This window comes from Amblyraja radiata, chromosome 41 (assembly GCF_010909765.2).
Source record: "Amblyraja radiata isolate CabotCenter1 chromosome 41, sAmbRad1.1.pri, whole genome shotgun sequence".
NCBI lineage: Eukaryota > Metazoa > Chordata > Chondrichthyes > Rajiformes > Rajidae > Amblyraja > Amblyraja radiata.
This window is the reverse complement of record NC_045996.1, coordinates 9,947,355-9,967,775: the sequence shown is the minus strand read 5'-3', so window position 1 is coordinate 9,967,775 and position 20,421 is coordinate 9,947,355. Positions and strand designations below refer to the sequence as shown.

General features: G+C 44.2%; 1 protein-coding gene across 2 annotated transcripts in view; it reads left to right on the top strand.

The window, feature by feature from the left end:
* LOC116967703 (adenosine deaminase domain-containing protein 2-like) overlaps positions 1 to 20,421 on the top strand; it is a 39,740-nt gene that overhangs the window by 15,713 nt on the left and 3,606 nt on the right. For both annotated transcript variants that reach the window (XM_033014303.1, XM_033014302.1), the window contains exons 5-10: positions 3,907 to 3,981; positions 7,851 to 7,976; positions 11,141 to 11,291; positions 13,957 to 14,124; positions 15,344 to 15,558; positions 18,419 to 18,650. In XM_033014303.1, the coding sequence (XP_032870194.1) occupies positions 3,907 to 3,981; positions 7,851 to 7,976; positions 11,141 to 11,291; positions 13,957 to 14,124; positions 15,344 to 15,558; positions 18,419 to 18,650 (967 nt within the window). The remainder of the gene's footprint in view (positions 1 to 3,906; positions 3,982 to 7,850; positions 7,977 to 11,140; positions 11,292 to 13,956; positions 14,125 to 15,343; positions 15,559 to 18,418; positions 18,651 to 20,421) is intronic.

Sequence of the window (20,421 nt, the reverse complement as noted above, 5' to 3'; positions counted from 1 at the left end):
GAAGGAACAGCAGTTGTGTCCAATTTAGGATTGTGAGTGAGCCAGAATAAATGTTGTAGGAGACAGGACTTGTGCTACATTTGACCTTGTAAACATTGGCAGTTTGCATTTAAGAGATGCTACCAAATAAATGAATTGCTGCAGTATATAACATAATGCACCGAGCATTATAAAAGAAGTACTCGACATTGGTGAGAATAGCAGAAAAGCAGAATAATAGAGAATAGCAGAATAAAGAAAAACAAGCAGTTTCTATTTCCTATTTTCAGATTTGCAGTTTTCGGATTACAGTAAACTCTCGCTTTTACGGACCTCTTTAAAACAGATTTTGGTTATAGCAGAAGGACATACCAACGGCTGACTGCACTGCCCCCCGGATCATACCACTCCCCCGCTGCTTACTAGCCCCAGCTACTCGCACCACCTCCTGCCACTGGTAGGCCACGCCTGCCACTTACCAATACCTGCACTCTGGCTACCCACGGGCTGCGACCGGTGACTCTGCCGATCGTTACCTCTCCCCCGTCAAGTCATCTAGATACCAGCTCCAGAGTTGCTGCCTGACCTGCTGAATCACTCCAGCACTTTGTGCCCTTTTGTGTATTAACCAGCAACTGCAGTTGTTTGGTTTTACTACTTATATAATCATAATACATAATTATAGCGAGCAGTCGGCAATAACAGACACTATTGTCCAACCCCCCTCCCCCATGGTTTGTTACAACAAGGGTTTACTGTACCTTGCTTTTCCAATCCAGCTGGTAATGATGCATTTTTAGGAACAAGTGCAGAAGCTATTTGTATTTGATGTTGCAAGTAATTAGAGAGTATTTCTTCACACTCCAGAACCACCTACTACAGTAAATCAATAATTGGTACCTGTGGCAATTCAGTGCCAGACTGGTGCATTTTCTGGACTATTGCATATTAATCCTATTGATATATTTAATTTGCTTACGTTTGGTGTTACTGTACATAGAACAATGCAGCACAGGAACATGGCCTATTATTATGTCATATGACACCAATTTAAACTGCATATTTGACTGCATATTTACATGCCAGAATTCATTACTTGTTCATGTCTGTCAAAATGCTTCTTAAATGATGCTCTCATATTTGCTTTCACCATTCCCCTTCAGACTAAAGAGTCCAGACCTGAAACATCGTCTATCCATTCCCTCCTGATCTGCTAAGTTATTCCAACACTTTGTATTCTTCTTTCTATAGCTAATACTAAAATCCAGCCAACATCCTGTTGAACCTCCTTTGCACCCTGTCCAAAACCTTAATATCCTTCTGTAATATGGAGATCAGAACTGCACATAATATTCCAAATTTGGCCTAACCAAAGTTTTATACAGCTGCAACATGACTTGCTGACCTTGCCTATACTGAGAAAGGACGGGTTAATATTTTGGGAGTATACTGTTATCATAACTGGGACAAATGTTTAGTAAAGATAGACACAAAATGCTGGAGTAACTCGGCAGGACAGGCAGCATCTCTGGAGAGAAGGAATGGGTGACGTTTTGGGTCGAGATCTTTCTTAAGACCTGAAATGTCAGCCATTCCACTCCAGAGATGCTGCCTGTCTCGCTGAGTTACTCCAGCATTTTGTGTCTATCTTCGGTGTAAACCAGCATCTGCAGTTCCTTCCCACACATTTAGTACGCTTGGAAAAATAGAGTAGAGAACAGCAAATTACATACTCCAATCAAGGACATTAATAAGTGGAATATAACAGTGAAAGGTGACTTATCCTTCTAGTTGAAGGTAGACAAAAATGCTGGAGAAACTCAGCGGGTGAGGCAGCATCTATGGAGCGAAGGAAATAGGCGACGTTTCGGGTCGAGACCCATCTTCAGACTGATGTGAAGGTGGGGGGCGGGGGGGCGGGAAGAAGAAAGGAAGAGGCGGAGACAGTGGGGTGATGGAGAGCTGAGAAGGGGAGGAGAAAGCAGGGACTACCTGAAATTAGAGAAGTCAATGTTCTTGCCACTGGGGTGTAAACTACCCAAGCGAAATACGAGGTGTTGCTCCTCCAATTTACGGTGGTCCTCACTCTGGCCATGGAGGAGGTCCAGGACAGAAAGGTCGGATTCGGAATGGGAGGGGGAGTTGAAGTGCTGAGCCACTGGGAGATCGGGTAGATATAGCCTACAAAAATGTCGGATGGAATTTTCGAACTGTGCACACATTGTATATATTTATTACTTGGACAGGGGCCACAGAGTGGCATGGGTGGGGGACAGTTTTGGTGAAATTTGACAAATGTAAAAATATTGTACTGAAAAAAATGTGTATAGTCTCCGAAAATGTCGGATGAATTTTTTGTTCGAATGGTTCATGAATTGTATATACCGAGCGGAGGTGTTGGGTGAAGCGATTGCCAACCCTACGCTTGGTCTCACCGATGTAGATCAGCTGACACCTAGAGCAGCGGATGCAATAAATGAGGTTGGAGGAGGTGCAGGTGAACCTCTGCCGCACCTGGAAAGACTGCTTGGGTCCTTGAATGGAGTCAAGGGGGGAGGTAAAGTGACAAATGTAGCATTTCCTGCGGTTGCAAGGGAAAGTGCCAGGAGTGGGGGTGGCTTGGGTGGAAAGGGACAAATTGACCAGGGAGTTACGGAGGGAGCGGTCTCTGCGGAAAGCAGACAGGGGAGGAGATGGGAAGATGTGGCTGGTGGTGGGATCCCGTTGGAGGTGGCGAAAATGTCGGAGGATTATTTGTTGTATGTGACGGCTGGTAGGGTGGAAGGTGAAGACAAGGGGGACTGCCCTTGTTCCGAGTGGGGGGATGGGGAGTGAGAGCAGAGTTATGGGGTATAGAAGAGATCCTTCCAGCTGAGGGCACTTATGGCTTCATAATTAATCTTTATTGCACTGCCTTGTCTGTTTACTTTCTGCTTCAAAATCTGCTCATTTTGTTATCCCATAGATTTTCCACCTCAATATTCATGAAATAACTGAAAATTTAAACGCAGACATGTCTGGTTCTCAGCTTTGACATTTAAAGTACTTCATATTTTTTTCATGGAGAAATATTATGCCCTTGTCAAATTTGAAAGAAATGGTCAAATTTGAAAGTATGCAGTAAGTAGCCCAATTCCTCTGGACAAACGAGGTTTGGAATGACTCAACAGTGCGGCCAACTGGAACATGATGGTAATGCTGCTGTTCAAATAGCCAATAATTCAACTGCATCATTTAAAGGGGCTACTTTACTTAAATCGTGGCTGAAACATACCATGCGAAACATTGTTCCATTTCTAGTGTTTTTTTAATCATTTTATTCTTTGGAAGCAGCAAAGTTGGCATTCAACGGCTCTTAATCTTACTCAAGAAAGTAATTACAAAGTTAAATAGTTGCAGCGCTACTTAAGAAGACGTCGCAGTGGTAGAACTGATGCCTCACAGCGCTAGAGACTGAGGTTCAAACCTGACCTCGGATGCTATCAGTGTGGAGTTTGTACGTCCTTCCTGTCACTGAGTGGGGATACTCCGGTTTCTTCCCACATCCCATAGACATACGGGTTTGTGAGGTTAATAGGATTCTGTAAATTGTAAATTGTCCCTGGTGTGTAGGATAGTGCGAGTGTACGGGTTGATCACTTTGTTCGGTGGATCGGAGGGCCTATTTCCAAGCTGTATCTCTAAAACTAAAACTCCAAAATGAAATTCTAGATCAGAGAGCATCTGTGGATAGAAAGCTAACATTGTTAGATCAATGGCTATCCACGGCCTGCCCTTTTACACACAACGACACTTATTGACATGTTGGAGTATGACTGATACTTGAGCACTGATGAACGCTCGCTTGACAGCAGAGAGCCTTCTGTAGCTTTAAAATGGCTCCCCAATGTCACAACTGCATTAATTTATCTTTTTTTATTCCAACAGCACAAACTCCACAAGTTGCCAAGTCATGTGCAGGATCCAGAGTGTTATCTGTGAGAAGGCCACGTGTCCCAACTGGTAAAAACACTGTCACGGAATCATTTTTAAGCTATGAAAATTTTTTTTTTTTTTTTTTTGTAAGTGGTAAATCATTGCCAAATTATGTGGCAAACCAAATATGAGTTAAAATAAATGTAAACACCTTTTTTTAATTTCAAGACTACTTCCTTGAAGGGATCGTGGATTAAATTGCTCTGATCAACAATTTGGTGGAGAGTTAAGGGCCCGTCCCACTTTCACGACCTAATTCACGACCTTTTTTACTCGTGGACATTTTTCATGTTGAAAAAACTCCCCGACCTACTTGATGCCACGAGTACCTACGACCAGCATCACGACTTGCTACGACCTCGTGACGACCATGCTGCAAATACGAGTCAAGGGCGAACTCGGCAGAGGTCATGAATCGGGTTGTGAAAGTGGGACTGGCCCTTTACACACATGCAACTTCCCACCATTACCTCCCATTGCGAACAACATTAACCACCCCTTCCCCAGTACATTTTCCTGCCATCAACTTAATGTTCCTTCCTCAATGATAGACCTGGAAATGCATCAATCATTAGGTCTAATGGATTTGGAGCTCTTTGAACTTGGGTTTGTCACCCCCCCCCACCACCTACTCTGCTTTATTTGTGGCTTTGGTTCTAATTTCTTGCTGTAGGATTCTATCTTCTAGAGAGAGCAAGCCTTATCTGGCAACTATTTCTCTAATTTTTGAGAGGGTCTCTACCCTCTCAATGGCTGTTTGTATGTATGATGTTCAAAAATAAAAAGTTCCACCAAAAGGCAAGGTATTGCCTAGGCAAAGTGCAGCCTAGTACTGGTGTCGACCCGAAACGTCACCCATTCCTTCTCTCCAGAGATGCTGCCTGTCCCGCTGAGTTACTCCAGATTTTTGTGTCTTATTTTCTAATACTAGTAAATTCCCTCGTTAGCAAGGAAACTGCCGTGCATATAAAATAACCTTTAATGCAAGGAACTGGGTGGGGCTCAGATTAGTAGATGTTATGTTAGATAAGAGATTTGATGTAGAGGTACAGAATAGAAACGGGTCCATTAGCCCAACAAGTCCACCCCAAACGACCCATTCACAATAGATCTATGTGATCCCACTTTTGCAACCATTCCCTACTGATTAGGGGTAATTTGCAGAGGCCAAATAACCTGCAAGTCTGAAGAAGGGTCTTGACTCGAAACGTCACCCATTCCTTCTCTCCAGAGATGCTGTCGGTCCTGCTGAGTTACTCCAGCATTTTGTGTCTGTCTTTGGTTTAAACCAGCATCTGCAGTTCCTTCCTATGCAAATCTTTGGAATGTGGGAGGGAACCAGAGGAAACCCACATGGTCACAAGGAGAATGTGGAAATTCCTCATAGATAGCACCGAAGTTCAGGGTCGAATCATGGTCCCTGGCACTGCAAGGCAGCAGCTCCACCAGCTGTTCTGAAATCTTATTTTAGTACGAGCGCCTCGGTGAATCTCACGGGGTAAGTAAAAAAACATTGAGCAGTGGTTTTTCACCGGCAGCCCCGGAGAGCCTCCTATTTATTCTGCACCTTTCGTGTCTCTTCACAGATATTTGTTGGATTTTTAAAAAAGCACTGAATCTAAACATGCTCTTGTTTCCAATAAGAACATTTGCATTTAGTAAGATTTGATCTCATGCAGATCAGTCAGTCCTCCCTGGCACACATTTGTTTATATCAATTCATTTTTGCTGCCCGCACGAAGTTAAGGCACAATAGAACAAAAGAAATATGTAGGAGTACACCATCCACGTGCCTTCTTCACTGTTCCCATGATATTGACTGATTTTTTTTGGTTACCTCAGTACCACTTCCCTGCACTAATCTCATATCCCTTAGTTACTTTATTGTTTAAAGCTTATCAATCTCTGTCTTGAATGCACTTGGCAAAAGCTCTCTACAGGCCTCCTGGGTAGAAAATTCTATTAAAAAAAATTACTGGTATTAGTAGACAGCATTGTCAGCATTAAATAGATATTAGAGCATATCATTCATTGCAGTTTCTTGTCAGGCACTAGAGATTGCAGATGCTATAACCCAGAGCAAAACAAACAGCTGGAAGAATGCAGCAGGGCAGGCAGCATCTCTGGAGGCAAAGGAATTGTTTGGGTTGAGGCCCTGCATCAGGTCTGAGCGTAAAGGGGAGATAGCCAGTGTCAAGGGGGGAGGGGGAGGGGGATGGATGAGTGATGAGCAGGCAAATAATGGATGATTCAGATGAGAAGGGAGTTAATGGGCAATGGAGCCCGGTAGGAGAGGGGGAGATGGTGGCAGAGGCTGCAAAATGGGTAAAGATGGTGACAAAAGGGCTGTAGATTATGGAATTTGATGAAAAGATGAGTAGATGGTGGCATGTGGAAACATGGGGAAGAAATTAGAAAGTAATTCAACAGGTTCCTATTAAACATTTTCCCTCTCACCTTAAACTTGGTTATCTGGTTCTTGATTCCCTTACCCTGGTTAAAAGACACTGCATTCACCCTATCAATTCCCTCATGATTTTATACACTTCAATAAGATCAACTTTAGCCTCCTGCGGTCAAAGGAATAAAGTCCTAGCTTGTTCAATCTCTCCCTATAACTCGGGCCCTTGAATCCTGGCAACATCCTTATCAATCTTATCTAAAATTCTTGAAATTCACAACGGTTGAGAAAGTTTGTCACAAAATACTGGAAGTTTACTACTGAGCTAATAATCTCTGCTAATTTTGCTGTCTGTATCCTTATCACTCTTTCCAGCTGAATAATATCCTTCCTATAGTAGGGTGACCAAATCTGAATACAATACTCCAAATGCTTCCTCACCAACATCTTGTACAACTCTAGCACAACGTACCAACTTCTATACAGTATCATGACTGATGAAGGCTAATGTACCAAGAGCCGCCTTTACCACCCTATCTAGTCGTAGATACTCGTGGCATCAAGTAGCTTGCGGCGTTTTTTCAACATGATGAAAAATGTCCACGAGTAAAAAAAGGTTGTGAATGAAGTCGTGAAAATGGGACAGGCCCTTAAGGCTCTAGTTTGTAGTGGCACAGAGGACAGTGGATTGCACGGGATGAAATTTTTTTGGACGAGAATTTTAACTCCAGCTACTTCAAGCAAATGCAATAGACCTCATAACATGACATTACATAGATTCACCCCAGCATGCTGTCCAACAAAAAAAAAGTTTTTTTTCTCTTTCTCATTTTTAATAACCACAAACATTGTTTTCCCCTTTCACAGGAGATGCCGGATCTGCTGATTTTTCACAGCAATTTCTGGTTGTTATTTCAGATTCCACGCATTTGCAGTTTTTTAGATTCTCTAACACAAGCAGAGTAGGAAGTGTTGACACATTTGAACTGCAGAATGTGGGATCACACCTTCTGCTTAGTAACCAATAAATAAAATTAATGTGTTCATGTCAATAGAAGACATGGAGAATCTGAGAATGTGTAGAGAATATGTGTGAGAATGTGCAAGGCATGATTAATAAGTTTGCAAATGACACTAAAGTAGTGGTATCATAGACAGTGAAGGTGGTTATCAAAAATTACAGCAGGATCCTAATCAGCTGGGCAAGTGGGCTGAACAATGGCGAATGCAGATAAGTGTGATGTGTTACATTTGGGAAGTCATATCAGGGCAGGACCTTCACAGTGAATGGTATTTTTCTACAGACTGATCTACTAATTGACATCCTCTTGCAGCAGTATATTTTCCTTTTGGCCTGTGAGATGACATGGGAAGATGAGGAGTAATAACTTTGTGGGAATTCCAAAATATTTAAATGAAATAATTATCTTAAAGTTTGTAATTTCTTTCTTACTAAACCTGATATTTGAATGCCATCCCTTTTGATTTATTTCAGAAAATCTGGTCATTCATCCTATCCGTTGTGCAGCAATTAGCAGTTGCATGTTAAACATGCTCGTGGAACATCTTCCAAAATACAAAAGCTCTAAAGGGACCCTGGCTGCTTTCATAGTGGAGAGAGGTAAGAGTGTGGCACTTGATTATGATGGAAATCTAAAGTTCGAGAGCATAAAATAAGATTTGCTCTTCCCTCTTTTTTTAAACAATCTGTCATTAAATTTAACATCCGTTGTTGGAAGGAAATAGTAAATACTGGGAATTTAGTTATCATCTGCAGTGAGAGAGAAACACAAAGAAGAATGGTCCCAACCCAAAATGTCACCTTTTACTGAATTAGGTATGCCAGCAATGCAGGAGTGGAGCAAAATCCAAAGGCAGGAGCAAGATGGAATACCCTGTTTGAATGAGTGCAGCTCTGACAATGCAATACCTCTACTCCATCCAGGACAAAGCAGCCTGCATATTGGCAACCCATCTGTCATCCTGAATATTTGTTCCCTGGCCAAGTATTTGCTTTGGCTACTGTGATATCACCTCCCAAATCTATGGCAGTGCTGGTGAATGTCACCAGGTTCTCCTCCCAAGTTACACACTTTTCTGACATAGAAATAAATCATATTCTTCAAGTTCGTTAAGGGCTTGGACACACTAGAGGCAGGAAACCTGGTCCCGATGTTGGGGGAGTCCAGAACCAGGGGCCACAGTTTAAGAATAAGGAGTAAGCCATTTAGAACGGAGACGAGGAAACACTTTTTCTCACAGAGAGTGGTGAGTCTGTGGAATTCTCTGCCTCAGAGGGCGGTGGAGGCAGGTTCTCTGGATGCTTTCAGGAGAGAGCTAGATAGGGCTCTTAAAAATAGCGGTCAGGGGATATGGGGAGAAGGCAGGAATGGGGTACTGATTGGGGATGATCAGCCATGATCACATTGAATGGCGGTGCTGGCTCGAAGGGCCAAATGGCCTACTCCTGCACCTATTGTCTATTTCTCGACCCAAAATGTCACCTGTTCCTTTTCTCTGTTTGATCCGCTGAATTACTCCAGCTTTTTGTGTCTATCTTCGATTTAAACCAGCATCTGCACTTCCTTCCTACATATTTTATCATTGCTGTGTTTAAATTCTGGAACTCACAGTGGAAGTAGTTTCAAGAGAATGGCTCTCCACTCCCCAAAATAAATTTTAATCGCTGTTTTTAAATACTGATTTTGCCAGTGACACACAGATCCCTAAAAGTGAATAAACATAACTTGTGTGCAGAAACGGGCCATTTTGTCCAAATAATCTTGGCGCCCACAATGATCCCTCATATTACTACATCGAGCTCTGTTCATCACCCAGCCCCCATCATCACCAAGTGCTTCGAGAGGCTGGTCCTGGCACACCTCAAAAGCTGCCTACCCCCCACACTGGATCCCTATCAGTTTGCCTACAGCAAGAACAGGAGTCCGGAGGATGCCATCTCAACGGCACTTCACTCCGCCCTCTCCCACCTCGACAACAGAGACACTTACGTAAGAATGCTGTTCATCGATTACAGCTCAGCATTCAACACCATTATACCATCTAAACTGATCACCAAACTCGGTAACCTTGGCATCGATCCCTCCCTCTGCAACTGGATACTGGACTTTCTAACCAACAGACCACAGTCTGTTAGGTTAGACAAGCACACCTCTTCAACCCTCACCCTGAACACCGGCGTTGCACAGGGCTGTGTGCTGAGCCCCCTCCTCTATTCCCTCTTCACCTATGACTGCACACCTGTACATGGTACTAACACCATCATCAAGTATGCAGATGATACAACGGTGATTGGCCTCATCAGCAACAACGATGAGTTGGCCTACAGGGAGGAGGTCCAGCACTTAGCAGCATGGTGCGCTGACAACAACCTGGCCCTTAACTCCAAGAAGACCAAGAAGCTCATTGTAGACTTCAGGAAGCCCAGGGGCGGCACGCACACCCCCATCCACATTAACGGGACGGAGGTGGAACGTGTTTCTAGCTTCAGGTTCCTGGGTGTTAACATCTCCGATGACCTCTCTTGGACCCACAATACCTCAACTCTGATCAAGAAGGCTCACCAGCGTCTCTTCTTCCTGAGGAGACTGAAGAAGGTCCATCTGTCTCCTCAGATCCTGGTGAACTTCTACCGCTGCACCATCGAGAGCATCCTTACCAACTGTATCACAGTATGGTATGGCAACTGCTCTGTCTCCGACCGGATGGCATTGCAGAGGGTGGTGAAAATTGCCCAACGCATCACCGGTTCCTCGCTCCCCTCCTTTGAGTCTGTCCAAAGCAAGCGTTGTCTGCGGAGGGCGCTCAGCATCGCCAAGGACTGCTCTCACCCCAACCATGGACTGTTTACCCTCCTACCATCCGGGAGGCGCTACAGGTCTCTCCGTTGCCGGACCAGCAGGTCCAGGAACAGCTTCTTCCCGGCGGCTGTCACTCTACTCAACAACGTACCTCAGTGACTGCCAATCACCCCCCCCCCCCCCCCCCCGGACACTCCTCCCACAGGAAAAACACTATGTCTGTATATATGCTAATGTAAATATTTATTCAAATCATATGCTATGTCGCTCTTCCAGGGAGATGCTAAATGCATTTCGTTGTCTCTGTACTGTACACGGACAATGACAATTAAAGTTGAATCTGAATCTGATCTGTTCACGTAACTTGCAATTTGGAGAAGCATAAATATCGATAATCTGACTTTGGGGGGAGAGGGAAAAAATGATTTAAAATTTTTTTTTTTTTTTAAACTAAGTAAAGATCAAGAAAAAGCTAAATTTCTCTTTGGGAATTGGGAAGAAGGCACAGGAGGCTGTTCAGGAACAGCTTCTTCCCTGCAGCCATTAGGTTATTAAACACTACAACCTCCAAATAAGCTCTGAACTACATAGATTATTATTGCATTATCATTGTTTGCTGTGTGTGTGTGTGTGTGTATATATATACATACACACACATTCAACAGTGCAACGCATTAACTAAAGTATGAAGGCTGTCGACCCGAAACATCCCCCCCATTCCTTCTCTCCAGAGATGCTGCCTGTCCCGCTGAGTTACTCCAGCATTTTGTGCCTGTCTTTAACTACGGTATAGTTATCCATGCTAAAGAAAGGAATAGCTTTAATTTTTAGTGTCCGTATGAAGTGGTCTCAAGCCATCTATACTGCTCAATCAATGCAGAATATTTATTTCTGCTTCAGCGAGAATATTTCAATCTTTACTTCAAAATTATGTTCTTTCCTGCCATTGATTTTGGCTCCGCAGTGACAGAAGATTGCAGCAGCGAGACTGGTGAACAGTATGAAGTTGTTGCTTTAGGAACAGGAGACTCTTGCTACAGCGGTTGGATGTGTTTTGATGGCCGTTTACTCCATGACTGTCACGCTGCAGTGATTGCAAGAAGAGCATTGCAAAGGTAATGACGCGGAAAGTTTGTTTAAGTGTGTATACATGGTGTCATGAGATCTCCATCTCCTGTCTTCAGTATACTCAGTGTTCCACTATATGGAACATTTGCAAGTAGTTCATCCATATGCAGATGGACAAAAACTGGCATTCTGGGGAGACTGGAACGAGGCAAGCCTGATCCCTTGGAACGGAACTGAGGGAAGATTGGAGAAATTTAATGGGCTTGGTTGTAACAGGTTCATTAACATGTGAAAATAAAATATGTAAAAAAGATGAATTCAAAACCAAGTGCCCCAAAACGACACATATCCATGTTTTCCAGAGATGCTGCCTGAGTTGCTAAGTTACTCCAGCACTTTGAGTCCGTTTGTGTATTAACCAGCATCTGCAGTTCTGTTTCTACATTTTGCATTTTGACTGTTCCAACTGTAAAATCTCCTCAAGCTACTCGTACTTTGAAGAAGTTCTCCTCTCTCCGGGAGTTCTGTGAGTTCCACTGAGTTCTCTCAGTGCTCCCCTTCTGATTCCTGCTGCTCTCCATCCTTTGTCCTGCCTCTCCCCTGTCTCAGCTTTCTTCTCCCCTCCCCCCCCCCCCCCTCCACAATCAGTCTGCAAAAGGGTCCCAACCCGAAGCATATTCTCCAGAGATGCTGCCTGACCTGCTGAGTTACTCCAGCAGTTTGTGTCACTTTTGTAACAAAGTTTAAAGCGAGCGAAGGCAAATTTAGGATTGACGATGAGAAATGTATCGATAAGCATCATGGAATATGTTTATTCGTTTATGGAGTGTGGGTGCTTAGCAAGACCAGTAGAGCATTTCTTGCCCAACACTAATTTTCAAAGAATTGAATGACTTGCTAAATTAAGAGTCATCTGGACTATCAGTTTGAAGTCCTCTAGGCGAGAATAGATGATGACATTTTCTCCAATGTTTTTTTTCTCTTATTCCTTGGAGTGGTTTCTATTAGTAAGACCAGCGTCTCTTTTACAATTCCAGATTATTTAATACTGCATTTAAATTCCTCAGCTGCTGTGGTTGAATAGCCCAGCCTTTTAGACATTAGAGAACAGGCCCTTCAGCCCACCGGGTTGATGCCGACCAGCGATCACCCTGCCAGCACTATCCTACACACGAGGGACAATTTATAGAAGCCAATTTACCTACAAATCTGTACGTCTTTGCAGTGTGGGAGGAAACCGGAGCACCCGGAGAAATCCCACGTGAGAAATGTACAAACTCTATACAAACAGCAGCCGTAGTCAGGATCGAACCCGGTTCTCTGGTGCTGTAAGGTAGTAACTTTACCGCTGTGTCACTCTGTTGCCCTTTGGGAATTAGTCCTGTCCTAACCATTCCTACAAATTGACACCAGTTTAGTGCCCTCCATTATAGGATTCAGCATTATATCTAACATCTTTAGTGTACGTCTTTGGCTTGCAAGATTTTTTTCAGAGCGTTTAATGTGGCTACAAATGTTGGATGGATAAGAGGCCATATTGATTTGTTCGTTTTCTGAACTTGTCATGAGCTTTCAACTTTCCACGTTAACTGCATAAAATGTTATTTTAATTAAATCTGACGATCTTCTACTAAATAGATGGGCACAAACACTTTGTAATAAACTAAACTTGCCAACAACCTGCTTGCAATTGCTGCACCATGTATGCTGGCTGGTAGCACAAAGGCAGTTCGAGTATTTAACCTTGTCTTTCACTCATTCAGTGACTTTTAAGCCTTTCGCTTGTTCATTGTCCCCATATATTCACATCTTTGTTTTGGTTAGATATTACATAGTAATAGAAGTTACATTGATACATACATACAGAAGTTATAACAGAACAGAAACGGGCCTGTTTGTTCATGCTGACCAAGATGCCCCATCTACACTAGCCCCACCTGCCACTAGTCCTGTAAATGACAGGCACATATCATTTCTACAAAGGTCACAGGGGAGTCATCAGGACTAAAACTTTGGGCTTTTTTTTTCTCTGCCACTTAGGGCGGCACAGTGGCGCAGCGGTAGAGTTGCGGCGTTGCAGTGCCGGAGACCCGAGTTCGCTGCCGACTGGATGCTGTCTACGGAGTTTGTACTTTCTCCCCCTGACCGCGTGGGTTTTCTCTGAGATCTTCTGTTTCCTCCTATGCTCCAAAGGCGTACAAGTTTGTAGGTTAATTGGCTTGGTAAATGTGTAAATTGTCCCTGGTGTGTGTAGGATAGTGTTCATGTACTGGGATCGCTGGTCAGTGCGGACCCAGTGGGCCGAAGGGCCTGTTTCCGCGCTATATCTCTAAACTGAACTTTCCCAGCAGTAAGCTTTTCGAATATCAACAAAAACACAAACCGGGGATCAAATTTGGAATATGTCTGCTCCATATATCTTACTTTCACAACTCACTGCATCAGTCTGAAGTTTGATTTCCTTTTCAAGACCACTTTTTAATTATTGTGGAGAAGTTTAATGAAAAAGGTATAAAATCATTGTTAAATATACCCGGGGGTAGGTAGCATATGGAGACAGTTATGGGTAACCTTTCAGATCTGTTATATACATTTCATCAAAATGTATAATTTGCAAGATTTAATTTTAGATTTCTTGTGCTATTTATTTCTGGATAGAGGTTTTGTGATTGGTGTAAGGCAGCATTGTGATGGTGCTTTTTCATTTTGCAGATATTTGTTTAAGCAGCTCCTCCTATTCTGCAGCAATGATCCTGCGTGTTTAGAAAAGTGCATCTTCTGCAAGTCTTCAGAAAATGATTTCCTCTCCCTAAAGCACAATATATTTCTCCATCTCTATCTCAGCAGTGTGCCGAAGGGGGCAGCTCGAAGCATTCTTATGTAAGTGCTTTAAAGTAATCCTCTTACAATTCTGCTACAGATGCTTAATGCTCTGGTTTATTGCGTCAGTTTCAATTCAGTAGATGTTCATTTATCACAAATGTGGACAAGAATGTTTCTTTGTGTGTTTCATGTGGGGGGTGGTGTGGGGGGGTAAGGGGGAAACCGCTTCGGTCGCCTCCTCCATGGAGAGGCGAGTTTTTCCAGGTCGCCTCCCCCGTGGCCTAACATCAAGGATCGACGCGGCCTTTCCCGGAGACGCGCCTGGGGCTTCAGCGGCGGGCGCAGCGTGGACTCTCGGCGTGGAGCGGGTGAGCCCTCGCTGGAGGGGAGCGCTCCGTTTCGCTGGCCCGGGGCAGCCGGCAGCCTGAAGTCGCAGCCTGAAGTCGCGGTCTGCAGAGCTCCAGCTGGTGCGGCGTCTACAGCCCGGGATCTCACGTTGGGGACCCGGGGGAAGAAGAAGCCATCACTGCCGGCCGCGGGCGGCCGACTTCTACCGCGGGTCCGGCATGGACTTACCATCACCCCTGGAGGGGAGCTTCGAACGCCGGCCCTGCAGTCTACAGTGCTTCTGGCTGCGGCGGGGACTTAAATCTTGACCGCCGGTCTGCGGCCTACAACAACTTAAAGCCGCGGTCTCCGGTGAGGAAGAGTCGATCCTGGACTGACTCTGGTCCTGACCACGGGGGGGAAATGGAGGAGGACTGGCCAAATGTTGTGCCTTCCACCACAGTGATGAATGCTGTGGTGGATGTTTGTGTTACAGTTTTATTGTGGTTGTGTGTTCTTTATTATTGTATCGCTGCTGACAACCCAAATTTCCACCAGCCTGGCTGTGGCAATAAATTATATCTAATCTAATCTAATGTTGACATATAATTTGGTTTCAAAGGTCTTTTATTGTCACGTTTACAATTAAGGTACAATGATATTCGAATTACCATACAGCCATACTAAAAAAAAGCAACAAGACAGACAACTACATAAAAGTTAACATAAACATCCACCACAGCGGATTTCCCACATTCCTCACTGGTGGAAGGCAATAAAGTCTAATCTTCTTCCCCTATTCCCTTTGGAAACAAAATACATGAGTTGCAGGGATAAAGTTGATAGTCTTAATAAGTAGTCGTTATCATCTTGCCAGATCTATGTTGTCAGTAATTTTTTTATTTTTTTTACCCTGCTTTGAATTTACGTTGATGAATAATCTTCGCAGGGACCCTGTGCCATACCGAAATCCTGAGATGAGACTTCACATTCATTCGAAAGGCTCTATCATGCCAGCAGCAATCTGTCGCCCAAGTGTGACCACAACCCATGTCTGCTGCATGTCCGCCAGCGATAAGCTGAGCAGATGGATGGTGCTCGGAGTCCAAGGCGCCCTCCTCAGCCACTTCATCAAACCTTTATATATCACCAGCATTGTCATTTGTAAGTACAGCAGTGTTCATCTGCAGAAGTCGTCTTTGATAGTTGGGGAGGGGAAATGTTTAACTATGTCCAAAACTATGTTTTCTGTAAATTGTCCCTTGTATGTAGGGTAGGGCTAGTGTATGGGGATCGCTGGTCGGCGTGGACTTGGTGGGCTGAAGGACCTGTTTCCGCGCTGTATCTCTAAACTATACTAAAATGATGAAGTTCCCTCTTTGTGAGTTTTTAGTGCAAGAAAGTGAAAAAATAAACTGGAGCTGGTCGAGTCACTCTTGGTGCTCACTCCACCCTTCAGTCAGATCATGGATGATCTTGAACCGGCTTCACTTCCCTGCACCCGCCCTGTGCTTTGATTCTCTTAATATCCAAAAATCTATCAATATCTTAATTTCCACAGTCCTTATGGGTAGTGAATTCCACCTCTGGCTGACAAACTTTCTTTCACCTCAGTCCTAAATGGCTGATGCCCTTATTTTGAGACACTGATACCAGGTTCTAGATACCCCAGGTGGAGATAAAGATGATCCCTGCATCCAGCCTGACAAGTAACGCAATAATTGTATGTATTTCATTGAGATTTCCTCTCATTCTTCTAAAGTTGTGAGAGTTTGCGCCCAATCCGTTTCATCTCTCTTTATGCACATCCACCACCTGCCAGTAAAGGACGTTACGGGTCGAGACCCTTCTTCAGACTGCTGAAGAAGGGTCTCGACCCAAAACGTCACCCATTCCTTCTCTCCAGAGATGTTGCCTGTCCCGCTGAGTTACTCCAGCATTTTGTGGAAACCTTCGATTTAAAACAGCATCTACAGTTCCTTCCTACACAAGAATATCCTTCCTTTGATAGAGAGACCAGATATGTACACAATATTCCAGGTGCAGACTTGCCCAGAACCTAACCACATTATGATAAGATCATATTACTTTTGTATTCAAAACTTCTTCAAATAAAGGGCAACGTTCTATTTGTTATCCTTATTACTTGTTATACCTGCATGTCAACTTTCAGTGATTTCCGTTGAATGAGACACAGGTTTATTTCAATTTCTCACTATTTAAAAAAAAAAAAAAACTATTCTATTGATTGATTGATATCATTTAATTGCCACACAACCAAGGTCGGTGGTATTTGGGTTGCCAGCAGCGGTACAATAATAAAGAACACAACCACAATAAAATTTTTACACAAACATCCACCACAGCATTCCTCACTGTGGTGGAAGGCACAGAGCTTGGCCAGTCCTCCTCCATTTTCCCCCGTGGTCGGGACCTCCACCCTCCACAGCCGTTGCTGCGGGCGTCCAGATGGTAAGGGACAAAGTCAAAGTCAAGGTGAGTCCAGGATCGGCTCTTCCCAACCAGAGACCGCGGCTTCAGGCTGGTGTAGGCCGCAGGCCGGCGGTCAAAGTTTTAAAGTACCTGCCGTGCCGCAGCCGGAAGCACCGCAGTCTGCAGGGCCGGCGGTCGAAGCTCCCCTCCTGGGGTGATGTTAAGTCCATGCCGCACCCGCGGTAGAAGACGGCCGCGGGCCGGCGGTGGAAGCTTCATCTTCCCCCGCCGGGTCCCCCGAACTGTGTAAATGATGAATTTACACAGTTCCATGTTATATTTAATCTGCCCAGTCCTCACCCATTCACTTTGCTTTGCTATATCCCCATGAACAACCCCAGCCCCCTCACAACCTGCACTGCCACCTAATTTGAGATGATCAGCTCACTTGAAAACATTACAACTGGTTCCGTCCTGTCATAAGTGACGAGCAGAATTAGGTCACTTGGCCCACCGTCTACTCTGTCATTCAATCATGGCTGATCTACATCTCCCTCCTAACCGCACTCTCCTGCCATCTCCCCATAACCCTGACATCCATATTAATGAAGAATCTATCTATCTCTGCCTTAAAAATATCCATGGACTTGGCCTCCACAGCCTTCTGTGGCAAAGAATTCCACAGATTCACCACCTGCTGACTAAAGAGATCCCTCCTCATCTCCTTCCTAATGGTACGTCCTATAATTCTTAAGCTTCGGCCTCCAGTCGTGGACTTTCCCACTAGTGGAAACATCCTTTCCACACCCACTCTATCCAAGACTTGAACTATTCGGTACGTTTCAATGAGGTCCACCCTTATCCTTCTAAACTCCAGCGAGTACAGGGCCAGTACTGACGAACGCTCCTCAAGCGTTAACCCACTCATTCCTGGGATCATTCTTGTAAACCTCCTCTGGACCTTCTCCAGGACCATTACATCCTTCCTCAGATATGGTGACCAAATATATGGGTAGATATATTCCTTCGGTCAAAGGGTGGCGAATCTGTGGAATTCATTGCAACAGACGGCTGTGGAGGCCGTCAATAGATATTTTTAAGGCAGAGGTTGACTGTTTCTTGATTAATAAGGGTGTCAGGGATTATGGTGAAAAGGCAGGAGAATGGGATTGAGAGAGAAAGATGGATCAGCCATGAATGAATGGTGGAATTGACTTGATGGGCTGAATAGCCTAATTTAGTTTAGTTTAGAGATACAGTGCGGAAACAGGCACTTCGGCCCACCGGGTCCGCGCTGACCAGCGATCCCCGCATATTAACACTATCCCACACCCACTATGGACAATTTTTACATTTACCAAGCCAATTAACCTACAAACCTGTAAGTGTTTTGAGTGTGGGAGGAAACCGAAGATCTCAGAGGAAACCGAAGATCTCGGAGAAAACCCACGCAGGTCACGGGGAGAACGTACAAACTCCATACGAACAATTCTGCTCAATAACTTATCAGCATGCAAGTGAGTGAATGCCGGATTTAAAAAAAGTAACTTTATCAATTGAATTTGAATACTTCTCTGTGTTTCCAACTCAGCTGACCAATTTCATACCTTGACTATTGTCACAAAAGCCATCAATCAACGGGTGGATGAGAGTTTGAATGAGAAGCTCCCTTCCCCATTCACAGCGATGAGGGCACATTTCTCCCACTGCAGTGGAGAAGAACCAGAGGAAATAGAAGCTCTTTACAAACTGAGCATTAACTGGTGTTGGGGCGATTGCTCTGTGGAAATAGTAGATGGAGCAACAGGGAAGATCACAGAAGAGTAAGTCTACAGCAGTTCCTTTTTTTTTTTCCTGAAGTAATTGTTTAAACTTAAAATCTACAATCTCTAAATGTAATTGGGGTCTTCTTCTTCTTATCGAGCCCACACACAAGATTAGAAGTTGTTCAGCCAGAGCTGAACACACTTCTTGGCATCTGCCCAATGGTGTCTGTCTTGTGCTTCTTGTGCGTGGTGGTGGAAAGATTGGTTGAAACAGGGCCGCGACGTGAACGCTCTTTCCTTGGCCCCGTAATTGGGGTAGAAATGCCAGTTCTTTGCAGTTAGTACTCGTACCGCATGGTGTTATTGTGGATTGTCATATTTTTAGATTTGTTTAGTAATCAAAAAGATCTCTTAACTTGTTTTAGAGATACAGCATGAAAACATGGCCTTCAGCCCACCGAGTCCGCACCGGCCAGCGATCCCCGCACATGAACACTATCCTACAAACACTAAAATTTACACTCGTACAAAGCCAATTAACCTACAAACCTGTACGTTTTTGGAAAGTGGGAGGAAAACGAAGATCTCTGAGGAAACCCACGCAGTCACAGGGAGAAAGTATAAACTCCATCTGTGGTCGGGATCAAACCCAGGTCTCCGGCGCTGTAAGCCAGTAACTCTACTGCTGTGCCCCCTGTGCCAGAAATGTGGTGACTCAGTGGCCAACTTTAAGGGCAGCACAGTTGCTCGCTGGTCGGCATGGAATCAGTGGGCCGAAGGGCCTGTTTCCGTGCTGTATCTCTAAACTAAGCCTGTTGCTGAAGCCTCATTAACTACATGGAGTAATGTATATATTGATTTCTCAAGCACATTACCGAGCACTTCCATCTCATTCAGTTCACAATAACATGCAGTCACGTTGGCATAGCGGTAGAGTAGCTGCCTTACAGCGAATACAGCGCCGGAGGCCTGGGTTTGATCCCGACCACAGATGCTGTCTGTATGGAGTTTGTATGTTCTCCCCGTGACCTGCGTTAGTTTGCTCCGGTTTCCTCCCACATTCTAAAGACGTATAGGTTTTTAGGTTACTAGGCTTGGTAAAATTGTAAATTATCCATAGTGTTAGGGTTAGGGTTAGTATGCAAGGATAGCTGGTCCCACAGACTTGGTGGGCCAAAGGGCCTGTTTCCACACTGTATCTCTAAACTAAAGACTGTAATGCCTAGGTGAAGTCTGTTGATTTAACAGGATTGGATGCAAAAACAAAGACCTAGGTAGACATGATGTGATTATTGATTGATTGAAGTGTCATTGGAATGCATTTTTATCTGGCTGCATCTAGAACCTATAGTGCTCTCTGCATCTAGGATTGACCGAGACAACTTGGTGTTTCTTCTGGATTATTATTGCTAAACCAAAGATGAACTGGGTACCTTGTGATAATGTCCTAATCTTCAACACAGTAACACAAGAAAAAAGATGAACAGATTAGCACAGCTTGTAGATGGCTGGGACTGTGAGCCAGCAACTATTTTCAATCTTCATCTCCAGCGCTGTCTGCATGGAATTGGCAGGTTCTTCCTGTCCATGCAAGATTTCCCCTGGTTTGTTTTCCCCTCCCATCCTAATAATGTGTGTTGGCATGTTAATTATCTACTGTAAATTGATCCTGGTATGCAAGTAAATGGAAAAATCAGGAGACTTGATGGGAATGTGGGGAGAGTTTAAATGGATGTAGGATTGATGTCAATGGGTGCTTGATAGTCACTGCAGACTGGATGGGTCTTTTCCCATGGTTTACGACCCCTATAATCATGTGTATAAGAAT